Genomic DNA, 12,500 nt, shown 5'->3' with positions numbered 1-12,500 from the left:
CACAACATTTAATACACACACATTATAATAATAATTCTTTACATTTACTCTCCACAAAAGCTCAATATGCATCATCTTAACTTTATTCTTAAGCTGTCTTTTTTTTAATGTAGGTTATATGTGCATTTGTATGTGTAGACACACTTCAGCTAAAGATCTGAAGAACTGAAAGAAAGATAGAAAGAAAGAAAGAAAGAAAGAAAGAAAGAAAGAAAGAAAGAAAGAAAGAAAGAAAAACTACCATTTTGGTCTTGCTGCCTCTGAGATCTGGAGATTTGGCACTCTGCTCTGTCTCCATAGTAACCACGATGTGATGGCACACACACACACACACACACACACACACACACACACACAGTCATGAACAGCTGGAGGCAAATCAGTATCTCAGGACGGTTCATCATCAGTGTTTTTGTCTGAATAAAACTGTTCACGTCTGTTCATGTGTTGATCTCTGCATTGTTCAATATAATAGCTTTATTATTATTATTATTATTATTATTATTATTATTATTATTATAACTTTCTGGAAATCTTCATGAAGCCCAGTTCAGAGTCAGACGTGTAAACGAGTTATTAGTAAATTGTTTACATTTTAGGAAACAGAACCAGCAATAATTTGTTTGAAATTATAATGAGAAGATAAAATCAAAATAAATACTTTGTCCAGTCCAGTGTGTGTGTGTGTGTGTGTGTGTGTGTGTGTGTGTGTGTGTGTGTGTGTAAAAAGCATTCTGAAACAGAACAGTGTGTGTGAGATTTTAGCAGTTTGTCTGGTGTGAAGCTGCATATTTGTGATAAGTGGAACATCCAGAACAACAGCAGAGTGTTAATAAAAACTCCACAGAGGAGACCCTTGGACAGACTGTGTGTGTGTGTGTGTGTGTGTGTGTGTGTGTGTGTGTCTGCATTTTTTACCTAAATCACTGACACTGTCTAGAAATTCTCCTTCTGTCACTATGGTGATCTGAAATGCCTGCACACATACTCAAACCGGCTGGTGTGTGTGTGTGTGTGTGTGTGTGTGTGTGTGTGTGTGTGTGTGTGTGTGTGTGTGTGTGTGTTGGAGAACAAAGTTCACAGGTGTGGTGCATCAACCAATTCATGACGAGTTATCACACACCCTTCCTGTCAGCAGTGTTAAAGTTGATAACAGTGATAAGTTGATAAAGTTGGTAATAAAACACTTTTCACTCTGTGCTGTTTGCCGAATCTGAGCGGTACAGAAGTGGGCGGAGTCTCGTGTCCCCTGGAGTTGTTGTGTCTATAACATGACTGACAGAATGGAACTTATATTTCCTTTGCTGATTTTTGTCCATTTGCTTTGAATTCTACATTTTAGCAGATGTTTTGTAAACATCACCAGATATTTAATTATTTGGAACATTATAATGTTTCGCACTGCACCTTTAAAGTGTGTTTTATCCCAAACCAGAGTCTTGTCTTTCATGTCAACTGCAGCTACTCATTCAGGAAGCCATAATAAGAAACACAGGCTTACAGGTCTGTAATTCTCTTCTGTTCACACTGCACAGCTACACACACACACACACACACACACACACACACACACACTCAGTTGGATCCCATGTAATGAGCTGAAGTTAGTGTGTGTACCTGTGTATCCAGCATCATCATCATCACCACCATTCAGAGCTCATATCTCCTTCCCCCTCCTCCTCGTCTTCCTCCTCGTGAGTTCTCACGATCTCGTAAGGTTTTAATCCACTCTGTTCTCCAGCAGCACCAGGGAACGCATACACACTCTCTGGAACACACTCCAGAGTATAACTAGGGGTCATCAGAGGTCGTCCGCTACAAACACTTCCAGCACAGTGAATGTCCGAGGGGGAAAAAGTGCAAAAATCCACAACTGTTTTTTTTTCTTTAAACCCTGAGGACAATAAAATTTGGACGATCGAGGAAGCACCGAGTTCCAGCTGAACTGGATTCTGGAAAAGTGATAAGTGGTCAAGTTTCTGTGCTATTCATGAGAGGGTTGTGAGTTTGAAACCCAGAGAGCTGCTATAGAGAAAGACCCCTGAACCCTCAGCTGATCACTTCTGTGCTTTTTGTGTAAATGAAAGATAAACAATGTCAGAAAGTCTACAGTGAAGTTCTGCTGCTCATTAAAACAAGTCTCAACGTCTCCATTTATTTCCAGCCACGTCTGACTTTCCCTTTAAAGCACACACACACTTCCACAACAGTGTCTTCTGTTTAAAGATGTGTCCAGCTTCAGGTGAGATGCAGATCTGTGCTCAGGTGTGAGATCTATTATGGGCAAAGCTTGAAAAAATGGATTAACAAAAAACAAACTTGACAGAAAAATAAGAACGTTGGATTTTCCCTTGATGATTCGTGCTCTTTAAAGAATTAACTGTGTCTGGTTTGAGGCGAGATCAGCGCTCCGGTGTGACATCGATTATGGACCTCAGACCCCTCACATCTCCTAAAGCAGACAGCTTCAGTTCATCCCTTTATTTACAGCCACGTCAGACTTTTATTTATTTGATATTTATTTATTTATTTAATATAAAATGGTATCCTGATTTCCCTGTTAGCTGAGATTCAGACATTCACTGTCAGATAAATCCAAATATGTCCCTTGATCATGTTCCTTAAATGAACAGTAACAGACACGAGCCTGTCATTTTTTAACTTTAGCTTTTCTTCTGAAAATGTAGAGGTGATGCTCCAAGATGCAGTTCCGTGTACACTAGATGACTTACACTAGATGATGTGCACTAATGATGTACACTAGGTGATGTACACTAGATGATGTACACTAGGTGATGTACACTAGATGATGTACACTAGGTGATGTACACTAGATGATCCACATTAGATGATGTACACTAGGTGATGTACACTAGGTGATCCACACTAGATGATGTACACTAGATGATGTACACTAGTTGATGTACACTAGATGATGTACACTAGGTGATGTACACTAGATGATGTAGACTAGTTGATGTACACTAGGTGATGTACACTAGTTGATGTACACTAGGTGATGTACACTAGGTTATGTACACTAGATGATGTACACTGGATACATCCACTTTATAAAGTCTGTAACGATGCCCAAACCTACAGCCGAGATTACAGTCCCGGTATAAACCCGGGTGTGTGCGGATTTAATCCGAGATAAAAGCAGGTCAGCGCGCAGGTCACGAGCGTCAGCACAGAGTGATGAGGATGAAGATGTGGATGAAGAAGATGCAGCAGCTTCATCATGCCTGGTTCATCTTTCCATTTTTCTCCGAATCAACAACAATTACGGCAAGACATCCCGAAAATTCACCCCATTTCTTAGAGTTTCCATCCTTTCTCCCTCCTCCAGATTGTGCTGTAATTCCATCTTCTTTTTTTGCTCCTCTGACAAAATGGACGTCCTTCGGTGCTTTTTCTTATCTCTGGAGCTCAGTCCGAATCCGATCCCATTCCTTTATCTCCTGCTCCATTCTCACATCCTTCACGTAGGCAAGAAAAAACACCCAGAGACGATAAAGCAGAGAGAAAACGCGTGCGTTCCGGTGAAAGACGCCGCTTTTCTTTAACGCGGTGATTTAAATAAAACGCACCCAGAACGACGGGATCGGACCGCACGCTGTATGCAGGGTAGAACGGCTCAAAATTTACACACTGGCTCACATTTGCGTACTGAGATCGGATTGATTGTCTGATAACAGCATGACAGACACTTGTAATGAATTATAATTCAAATGGACGGAAAAACAGATCAAAATCACAACGCTGGTTTAATATGCAAACTAGAAACTGATTGGATTTTACAATAAACTGTGTTAAGATTGTAAAAACATCTGATAACAAAACTGATGCCTTCGGCTTGGGAATTGTTCACTATAGCACTATTCACTATAGCACTATTCACTATAGCACTATTTACTATTCACTATATCACTATTCACTATATCACTATTCACTATAGCACTATTTACTATTCACTATATCACTATTCACTATAGCACTATTCACTATTAACTATAGCACTATAGCACTATAGTACTATTCACTATAGCACTATTTACTATTCACTATATCACTATTCACTATATCACTATTCACTATATCACTATTCACTATATCACTATTCACTATAGCACTATTTACTATTCACTGTATCACTATTCACTATAGCACTATTCACTATTCACTATAGCACTATTCACTATAGCACTATTTACTATTCACTATATCACTATTCACTATATCACTATTCACTATATCACTATTCACTATAGCACTATTCACTATAGCACTATTTACTATTCACTATAGCACTATTCACTATTCACTATAGCACTATTCACTATTAACTATAGCACTATAGCACTATAGCACTATTCACTATAGCACTATTTACTATTCACTGTATCACTATTCACTATATCACTATTCACTATATCACTATATCACTATTCACTATAGCACTATTCACTATAGCACTATTTACTATTCACTGTATCACTATTCACTATAGCACTATTCACTATTTACTATAGCACTATTCACTATTAACTATAGCACTATAGCACTATTCACTATAGCACTATTCACTATTAAATATAGCAGTATTCACCATTTACTATTCACTATAGCACTATTCACTATTCACTATATCACTATTCACTATAGCACTATTCACTATAGCACTATTTACTATTCACTATAGCACTATTCACTATAGCACTATTCACTATAGCACTATTTACTATTCACTATATCACTATTCACTATAGCACTATTCACTATTCACTATAGCACTATTCACTATAGCACTATTCACTATAGCACTATTCACTATAGCACTATTTACTATTCACTATATCACTATTCACTATAGCACTATTTACTATTCACTATAGCACTATTCACTATAGCACTATTCACTATAGCACTATTTACTATTCACTATATCACTATAGCACTATTCACTATAGCACTATTCACTATAGCACTACTCACTATAGCACTATTTACTATTCACTATAGCACTATTCACTATAGCACTATTTATTATTCACTATATCACTATTCACTCTATCACTATTTACTATTCACTATAGCACTATTCACTATAGCACTATTCACTATTAACTATAGCACTATAGCACTATTCACTATAGCACTATTCACTATTAAATATAGCAGTATTCACCATTTACTATTCACTATAGCACTATTCACTATAGCACTATTCACTATAACACTATTCACTATAGCATTATTCACTATTCACTATAGCACTATTCACTATTAAATATAGCAGTATTCACTATTTACTATTCACTATAGCACTATTCACTGTAGCACTATTCACTATTAAATATAGCAGTATTCACCATTTACTATTCACTATAGCACTATGGATCTTACTACAGAGAGAAAAGAGTGGTGCTTTTTAAATGCTGCTAAAATACCTGTCCTTGTCACAGGGGTTTAAACCTAAAGGTAATGATGGTCCAGTGATCAAATCCTTTTGTGTGCACTTTATATACAAAGGTTTGTTGCAGTTCATTTGTTGTCATTTTGTATTTACAATTGTATTAAATTATGAAGCAGTTTGAAACCTTCAAATTATTTTTAAATTAGCCTTATTAAGAAATGCGATGCTATTTAACAATAAATGTATATTATATACTATGTAGAAACAGTGTATTATGTAGGCTACAGGACAGGTTTAAAATAAAAGAAAAAATATATACAACTTACATTTTCTTATTCAGACTGTATTTAATATACAACAAAATGTCGTCATCTATAATAAGGAAAAAGAAATGGAAAAGGCAGTAAAACATTAGCACAGGCTATAGAGAAAATATGTTTGGGATATATTGAACATAAAAGAGGATTAAATGTAGACATCTAATCTACTCAAATGTCTTTAATATGAAGTGAAGCCCTGACTGCACACAACACCCATCAATCACAGCACGAACGCTTAGTTTTGACCCGTTTTATCCTGCATAACTCTGAGCCGAGAAGTAGCTCAGAGAAGCGGAGCAGCTCGTGATGACTGATTCACAAACGAATCGATTCTTTTTTAATCGATTCAAAAGATCGGTTGGTTCGCAGACAGGGACAGATCACATGTAATGTATTCTAATAGCTTCTAATGTATTCTACTCATGAATCAGTCATTAGTATTCTGTCTTTTCTCCAGTGTCAGATTATTTGAATCATCTCAACAATAAAAGTCGACTCTTTTGGCTCTCAAACTGCTTCTAGCTTGTTTTGTTTAAACTGGACAAAGTTTGCTGAACCGAGTCAGATTCTCTCTGTCATGTTGTCTGATTCTAAATTTTTGCTTGTGTTTTTTAACTGATCATTGTGCACATGTTTTGTTGGAATCAACCCAACCACTGGCACCAAGTCAAGCACAACAAAGGATGGAGGCAAAAAAAAGTGGAAGGGTCTCAGAGAAAAAGAACAGCACAGTTAACCCTCATGTTTGTACACTTCTCAGTAAATGAATGGACTTGGAGTGGTTAAGCATGTACGTTGCTGTATACAGAAGGAAATGCGTCACTTGTTTGATGTGATATACACGTTTTATAGGTACGTTCTGACTTTTTGCTAAGACCTTGAGAACACTAGAAATACCAGACAGAACCACATAAGGATCATAACTATAGATAGCACAGAAAGTCACCTCTTCTAATGTGTTGTAATACTGTGTTGTGTCGGTCAACGCAAGTAATTGTAGGCTGTTTGCAATTTATAAACAAAATGTAAACAACTATGTAAATTTTATGTTTAATGACAGCCTGATTTAAGAGTTTTATATTTCTATTAACCTAAACTTACAAAATTCAAATTGTATTTTAAAACTAATAATTAGGAAATTTTAATAAATATTTTTTTCATACAGCACTTTTGCCTTTTGTTTTATTAATTTGTATAGCAATTTAAAATGGCTTTAATTGTAATAGCATTACACCAACATATTGGTAACAGTTTGATTATGAAAAGTCATCAATTTACAGCATTTTCTAGGTAAAACTAATACAACATTGGCTTTCAGTGTAATTACAAGATCTTACAGCTAAATACTGTAATTTGGTTAAATTAAACAAAATACTGTAACCACTTAATACAAGTTTGCTCTTACATTACTGTAAAAATAACAAAGTACTGCACTTAGCATACAACAATTTCCTGTAAGATGATAAGACAAGATATACCTTTATTCGTCCCACAATGGGGAAATTTCTGTTATTTCTGTTAAATTTCTGTTGTACAGTATGTACAAAAACAAAAATGTATAAACAGAATAAAAACTTAATATATTACAGTATATACAAATTCATATAATATAGAATATGTAGTCACCCGTTTTCTTATGGGTCTCCTCACTGGGACATTGGAAGTCCAGCACATTTAAAAAAAAGCCTCACGCAGCACTTTGCTAAATTTGCCGTATGGCATTTGCATTCACATAGAATTCATCAGAAACAAAGCAAACCACCGTATAACAAAACATAAAAAGAATAAAGACATAACAGTATATACAAAAGTAAAATATATAAAAAGAATAAACAACAGTATATACAAAAGTAAAATATATAAAAGAAATAAAGACAACTATATACAACATACCTGCAAACTCACAAGAGGTGAAAAAGGTGACAAGATTCGAAATATACACCCCCCCCCCCCAACACCTCCCGGGGGGAGAAAATTGACAACTTAAAATGAAGCACTCTGACAAGAACATAAAGGGAAAAGACAACATTTGCTTCAAGTGAAAAAAGCACTTTTACCAAAATTTCTTGTAAATAATTTTTCTCTGTACAATTTGAGTGCCTTGGAACCAGGGGCGGTTCTAGACCTTTTTTAGGGTGGCTCCAGCCCCCTGTCAGTGATCTCCGCCGCCCTACTGTAAAACTATAAGTATAATTTTTACTTTCATAAATAAACAATAAAAATTACGTTAAAATGCAGGACATGTCGTGGATGGGAAAGAAAATTATTTATCAGTTTGATCCAAGAGCGATTTTTTTACTTTGCTTTTACGCGCGTGCGTTGTAGTCTTTCAAAAGTGCGTTATTTGAACGGAGAAGCACAGGTTAATCGCCGCAAAGACGGCAAACAAAAGCAGTGAAATTTCACTATTTATATTACCAGAGTTGTCATATAATATATAATATAAAACTCTTCTTGTTTTAAATTCTCACTGAGGGCTAAAACCCCTAAAGCCGCCTAAGCACTACTTCGCCTAATTATTGGATGGAAGTAAGCGGTTTTGGGACGCAGCTGAAAGACACACCCCCCCCCCCCCCCCAACTAAAAACTCTTCGGATCTACACGATTCACACAAATGACATATTTTGATTAAAAACGGCGAATTTCCCCGAGAATCGACTAGTTTGCAGGTATGCATTTATTTCTGTCTTATTATCTTAAAGAGAAAGAATAAACAGAGGCTAGTGAGGGAATGATCGTTTGTAGCTGCTTTAGAAAGTGACAACAGGAACTAATTTGTCTTGCTGGTGTTAAATAACACGAAAATCGCGTAAAAACACAACGTGTCATCTTTAATAAAAAAAATAAGTGTAATATTGTTAGAATTGCTAAAGTATAAACACACCACATGATCTTTAATTCATCTAACAGTGTAGAACAGTAACAGTTTCCTTCTGACTGCATTAAAGCCAAAAATGTAAAATGTAAACAAATAATAAAAGGAACAAAATAAAAATAAAAGTAATACATTTAAAAATGATAAAAAGCAAACAAAAAAATTAATTTTGAAAAGAACTTTGGAATCTCAGGGTGTTTTTTATCTATAACCGGAAACAGTTATGTAAGAACCCGGAAGTTGAACCTTGTTTTGTTGTCATCAGGACGAGAGACGTTGAGAGGAAAACAATCCCCCAAAGATCAAAGAGTTTTTCAGTAAAGTAAACAAACAGAACCTAAATTTCCGCCGACGAAATAAAAGTTAAAGCCGAATTCTGGTGAAATCCCTGCTTTCCTGTCCGTGTCATGATCGTAGGAAGGAACCTGATTGGCCCTTAGTAAGTTTCAGCTAATATGCTAACGGCTATGCTAATATGCTAACGGCTATGCTAATATGCTAACGGCTATGCTAATATGCTAACGGCTATGCTAATATGCTGTGCTCTGTTTTGCTAGCAGCTTTAGGTTTAGCATGAATTATCATTAGCACAAAAACCCATACAGGTAAACGGATAGCGGCGTTTAGCTTCCTAGCCATTAGCTAATCGCTTCGCTTTCGAGTTCATACAGCGCAATTCTGTGTTATTAAATGTACTAATTACAGTTATTTGTATAATTACAACATTATAATTGTATTATTTATTTTCGGTGTCTAGCGAAATTTTATGGTTTGTAATTAAGCTATTAATTAGCCTTGTTAGCTAACTGGCCTTCAGTCACCACAATATTTACTTATATTAGCAGGAATGCTACATTTTTGTGGGAAATTAAATTCCAAACGAAATGCAGTCCAAATGTTTGTCACTTTCCGCAGTGGCAAAGTTACTTTTTATAATTTTGGAGAAAATGTAAGAAATTGTACTTGTATTTTTGCTGTTGCTCTACAGACTACACTTATAAATCAGATTTATTTTTGCTAAATAATTAATTAAAACATTATTAATTATAGGTAATGATTATATGTATTTATGATGCCTGAGATCTGAGCACACTGTTCGCTTTCCTCCATCGCCTTGGTGTTTGACCTCTGACTCTGAAAGGGTGCATCACCATGGCAACCAAAGCAGGGGATGATCCAGAGAGCCTCATGTCTCTGTGCACCGTGTTCTGTCTGAAGAACCTCAGAAGAACCATGTGCTACATGGGCGAGAGGAACCAACTGTGCCTGCGTCCAGACATCTTCTTACCCAGTGAGATCTGTGACAAGCTTGTTCACATGTAAGTGTACACTGTTTATTATTATTATTGTTATTATTATTATTATTAATAATAATAATTGCCAAATAGACAAGTTGTTACAGAGCCAGCGCATCACATGCATCTTTAATATTAGTGCAATATTTTCCTGATATAACAATTTAATAATTTACTTTTCATTTTTATTTGCTATAACATTGTAATAAGTCTTTATTAGGTCATTTATGTCCCTATTTCTCTTTACTAAGTAATTGTGTTTTTCTAGCGCCTCATTTTATTTCTAACACCTTAAAAAGAAACATTTTTCTCACAGCTAAACACCAATCATTGAGTTGCTGTTATGTCTAAGTACTTTTTGGTTATAACACTAAGAATGTCTATAACACCTTAATAATGAGTTGTATTATTACTCTATACAATTTTTTTTATCATGTTACACCTGAAAACGAGTTGCTTTATTACATGTTATAGCACTTTAATAAGGCTGTTATTATAGTCTCATAGACCACTATAATAATAACTTTTTTATTTAATTTATCATTTTTAATCATTTTTATTTAATAATAAGTTCCTATTAATTTATCATTTCATACCACTTTAACATTGCTGTTTATTGCTGTAATTCTGTTCCTCAGGTACGTGGAGCTGGTGCACACAGACACCGAGTTTGAGCCTCAGGATGGGTTTTTTCAGCTCTTCTGCGACCCGCACAGCACCCGACTGAGCCGACTGCACCTCAGAGAGGATGTCGTACGAGACCGAGACCTCAAGGCCATCAGCAAGCAGGTGCTCACACACAGCCTAGTAATAACAGATCATTAGGATTCTATAGAACCTTAATAACAACTTTTTTTTAATAAGTCATTTTATTGTAATAACACCTTAAGAAGTTCTCTTATAATTGTACTAGCATAATAATTTTTTTTTGCTGTAACATCTTAATAATAGTGTTAGTAGCTATAACACCTTCATAGCTCATGTTATTGCTATAACACTGTAATAAATTGTTTATTCACTGTCATGCTTTAATACATGGTGTTATTTCTATATCATTGTAATAATAAGTGGTTGTATTGCTCTAACACTGTACTGTGTGTTGGTTTTACTCTCAGATGTCTCTGTTCTGTAACTCGTAAGCTTCTTTTTCCAGGATCTGATGGAGCTCCACTTGACGTGCTGTAATCATCTCAGCAACCGAAGCCTTTGCACTCTGCGCAAATTCCGCCACACGCTCGTGTCCCTCAGTCTCTTCGGCTGCTCCAGCATCTTCTTCCCCAAGTCCTCCACTGAGGACGACGAGGATGATGATGAGGACGATGAAGAGTTATGTGACGGCACTGACTTCTCCTTCCAGGGCTTCAGAAAGCTGTGCATGTTGAACGTTGGCCATCTGCCAGTAAATGTGGACCCTGAAAGACTGCTGAAGCCAGTAGACACTCTCAGAGTGCTGGACCTGTCCTCAACGCACCTGCCCCGCCCCTCCTTCCTCACAAAGTGGAGGGAGCAGCTAGCCGCCCTCGTGCTCTACAACGTGGACGTGAACGAGGAGCTCATCACCACCGTCCTGCAAATGAGCCGACTGAGGTGAGCAATCATAGTTCATTTAATGAATGGAGGACACAGAGGCCACTCCCCTTTCACTGGGTCGGATAAACAGTGTATTTTTTATTAAGAGTCAGGAGTCAGTCAAGAAGCTTTTATTGTCATTTCAACCATATATATCTGTTGCAGTACACAGTGAAATGAGACAACATTTCTCCAGGATAAAGGTGCTACATAAAACAAAGACAGGGCTATAAGGACTTAGTAAGTAGTCCTAGCCACATAAAGTGCAACTGTGCAACCTGGTGCAAACAGTGCAGGACAAGACAGTGCAGACAAAAGGTTACAAGACAATACATAAGATACAAAAAAGACAGTAAACAAGAGACAGTAAATTAAATGGACGTTCTTTCACAGGCACTTAGATATCTCACGTGAAGGTCAGCGCTCCTCCAAGTTCAAACTGACAAGGAAGATCCTGACAAACATTGTACAGAGTTTAGGGAACCTCGTCTCCCTGGACATCTCGGGACACGTCATGCTGGACAACTGCACCGTGCCGTACATGGAGGAGGCCATGGGACCACCAAGGTACGTATCCTGTGTCAGACAGGAAATGACATAAAACTTATTCAGAAACCATTGACTTGTGTACATATGGGACACACAAATGTCTCTGTGTTTTTCTCTCTCTGTTTCTCTGTCTTATCTCTCTCTCTCTCTCTGTCCCCCTCCTCTGTTTCTCTGTCTTATCTCTTTCTCTCTGTCCCCCTCCTCTGTCTCTCTGTCTTATCTCTCTGTCTCTCTCACTTTCAGCACCGATCCCTGTAAGAGCAGTATCTACCCGTTCCAGGGCTTAAAGAGGCCTCTGCAGTTTCTGGGTCTTTATAACACTACACTGTGTAACGTCAAACACATCCCGGCCTTTAAGGTACAACTAGTAACTTCTTATCAAACAACTTATCTGATTCCACTTTTATTTCTATTTAGATGTGTTTTCATGAAATTGTCAAATTTTAACTACTTCTAAGTGACAATTGGAAAACTGA

General features: G+C 36.7%; 2 protein-coding genes across 3 annotated transcripts in view; one reads left to right on the top strand and one right to left on the bottom strand.

The window, feature by feature from the left end:
* The window catches only part of LOC132860520 (ral guanine nucleotide dissociation stimulator-like), a 36,518-nt gene extending 32,923 nt beyond the window's left edge, over positions 1-3,595 (bottom strand). Inside the window, exon 1 of the mRNA XM_060891794.1 lies at positions 1,618-3,595. Within this exon, the coding sequence (XP_060747777.1) occupies positions 1,618-1,650 (33 nt within the window). The 5' untranslated portion in view covers positions 1,651-3,595. The remainder of the gene's footprint in view (positions 1-1,617) is intronic.
* Positions 3,596-8,862: 5,267 nt separating this feature from the next.
* zer1 (zyg-11 related, cell cycle regulator) overlaps positions 8,863-12,500 on the top strand; it is a 9,971-nt gene continuing 6,333 nt past the window's right edge. The window contains exons 1-6 of one of the 2 annotated variants that reach the window (XM_060890766.1): positions 8,863-9,050; positions 9,753-9,930; positions 10,545-10,695; positions 11,060-11,493; positions 11,869-12,042; positions 12,268-12,382. In XM_060890766.1, coding sequence (XP_060746749.1) covers positions 9,764-9,930; positions 10,545-10,695; positions 11,060-11,493; positions 11,869-12,042; positions 12,268-12,382 — 1,041 coding nt within the window. In that variant the 5' untranslated portion in view covers positions 8,863-9,050; positions 9,753-9,763. Of the gene's footprint in view, positions 9,051-9,661; positions 9,931-10,544; positions 10,696-11,059; positions 11,494-11,868; positions 12,043-12,267; positions 12,383-12,500 lie in introns of both variants that reach the window. The other variant, XM_060890767.1, reaches the window with a different exon arrangement.

This window comes from Tachysurus vachellii, chromosome 17 (assembly GCF_030014155.1).
Source record: "Tachysurus vachellii isolate PV-2020 chromosome 17, HZAU_Pvac_v1, whole genome shotgun sequence".
Classification (NCBI taxonomy): domain Eukaryota; kingdom Metazoa; phylum Chordata; class Actinopteri; order Siluriformes; family Bagridae; genus Tachysurus; species Tachysurus vachellii.
This window is presented reverse-complemented; position numbering and strand designations above follow the sequence as displayed.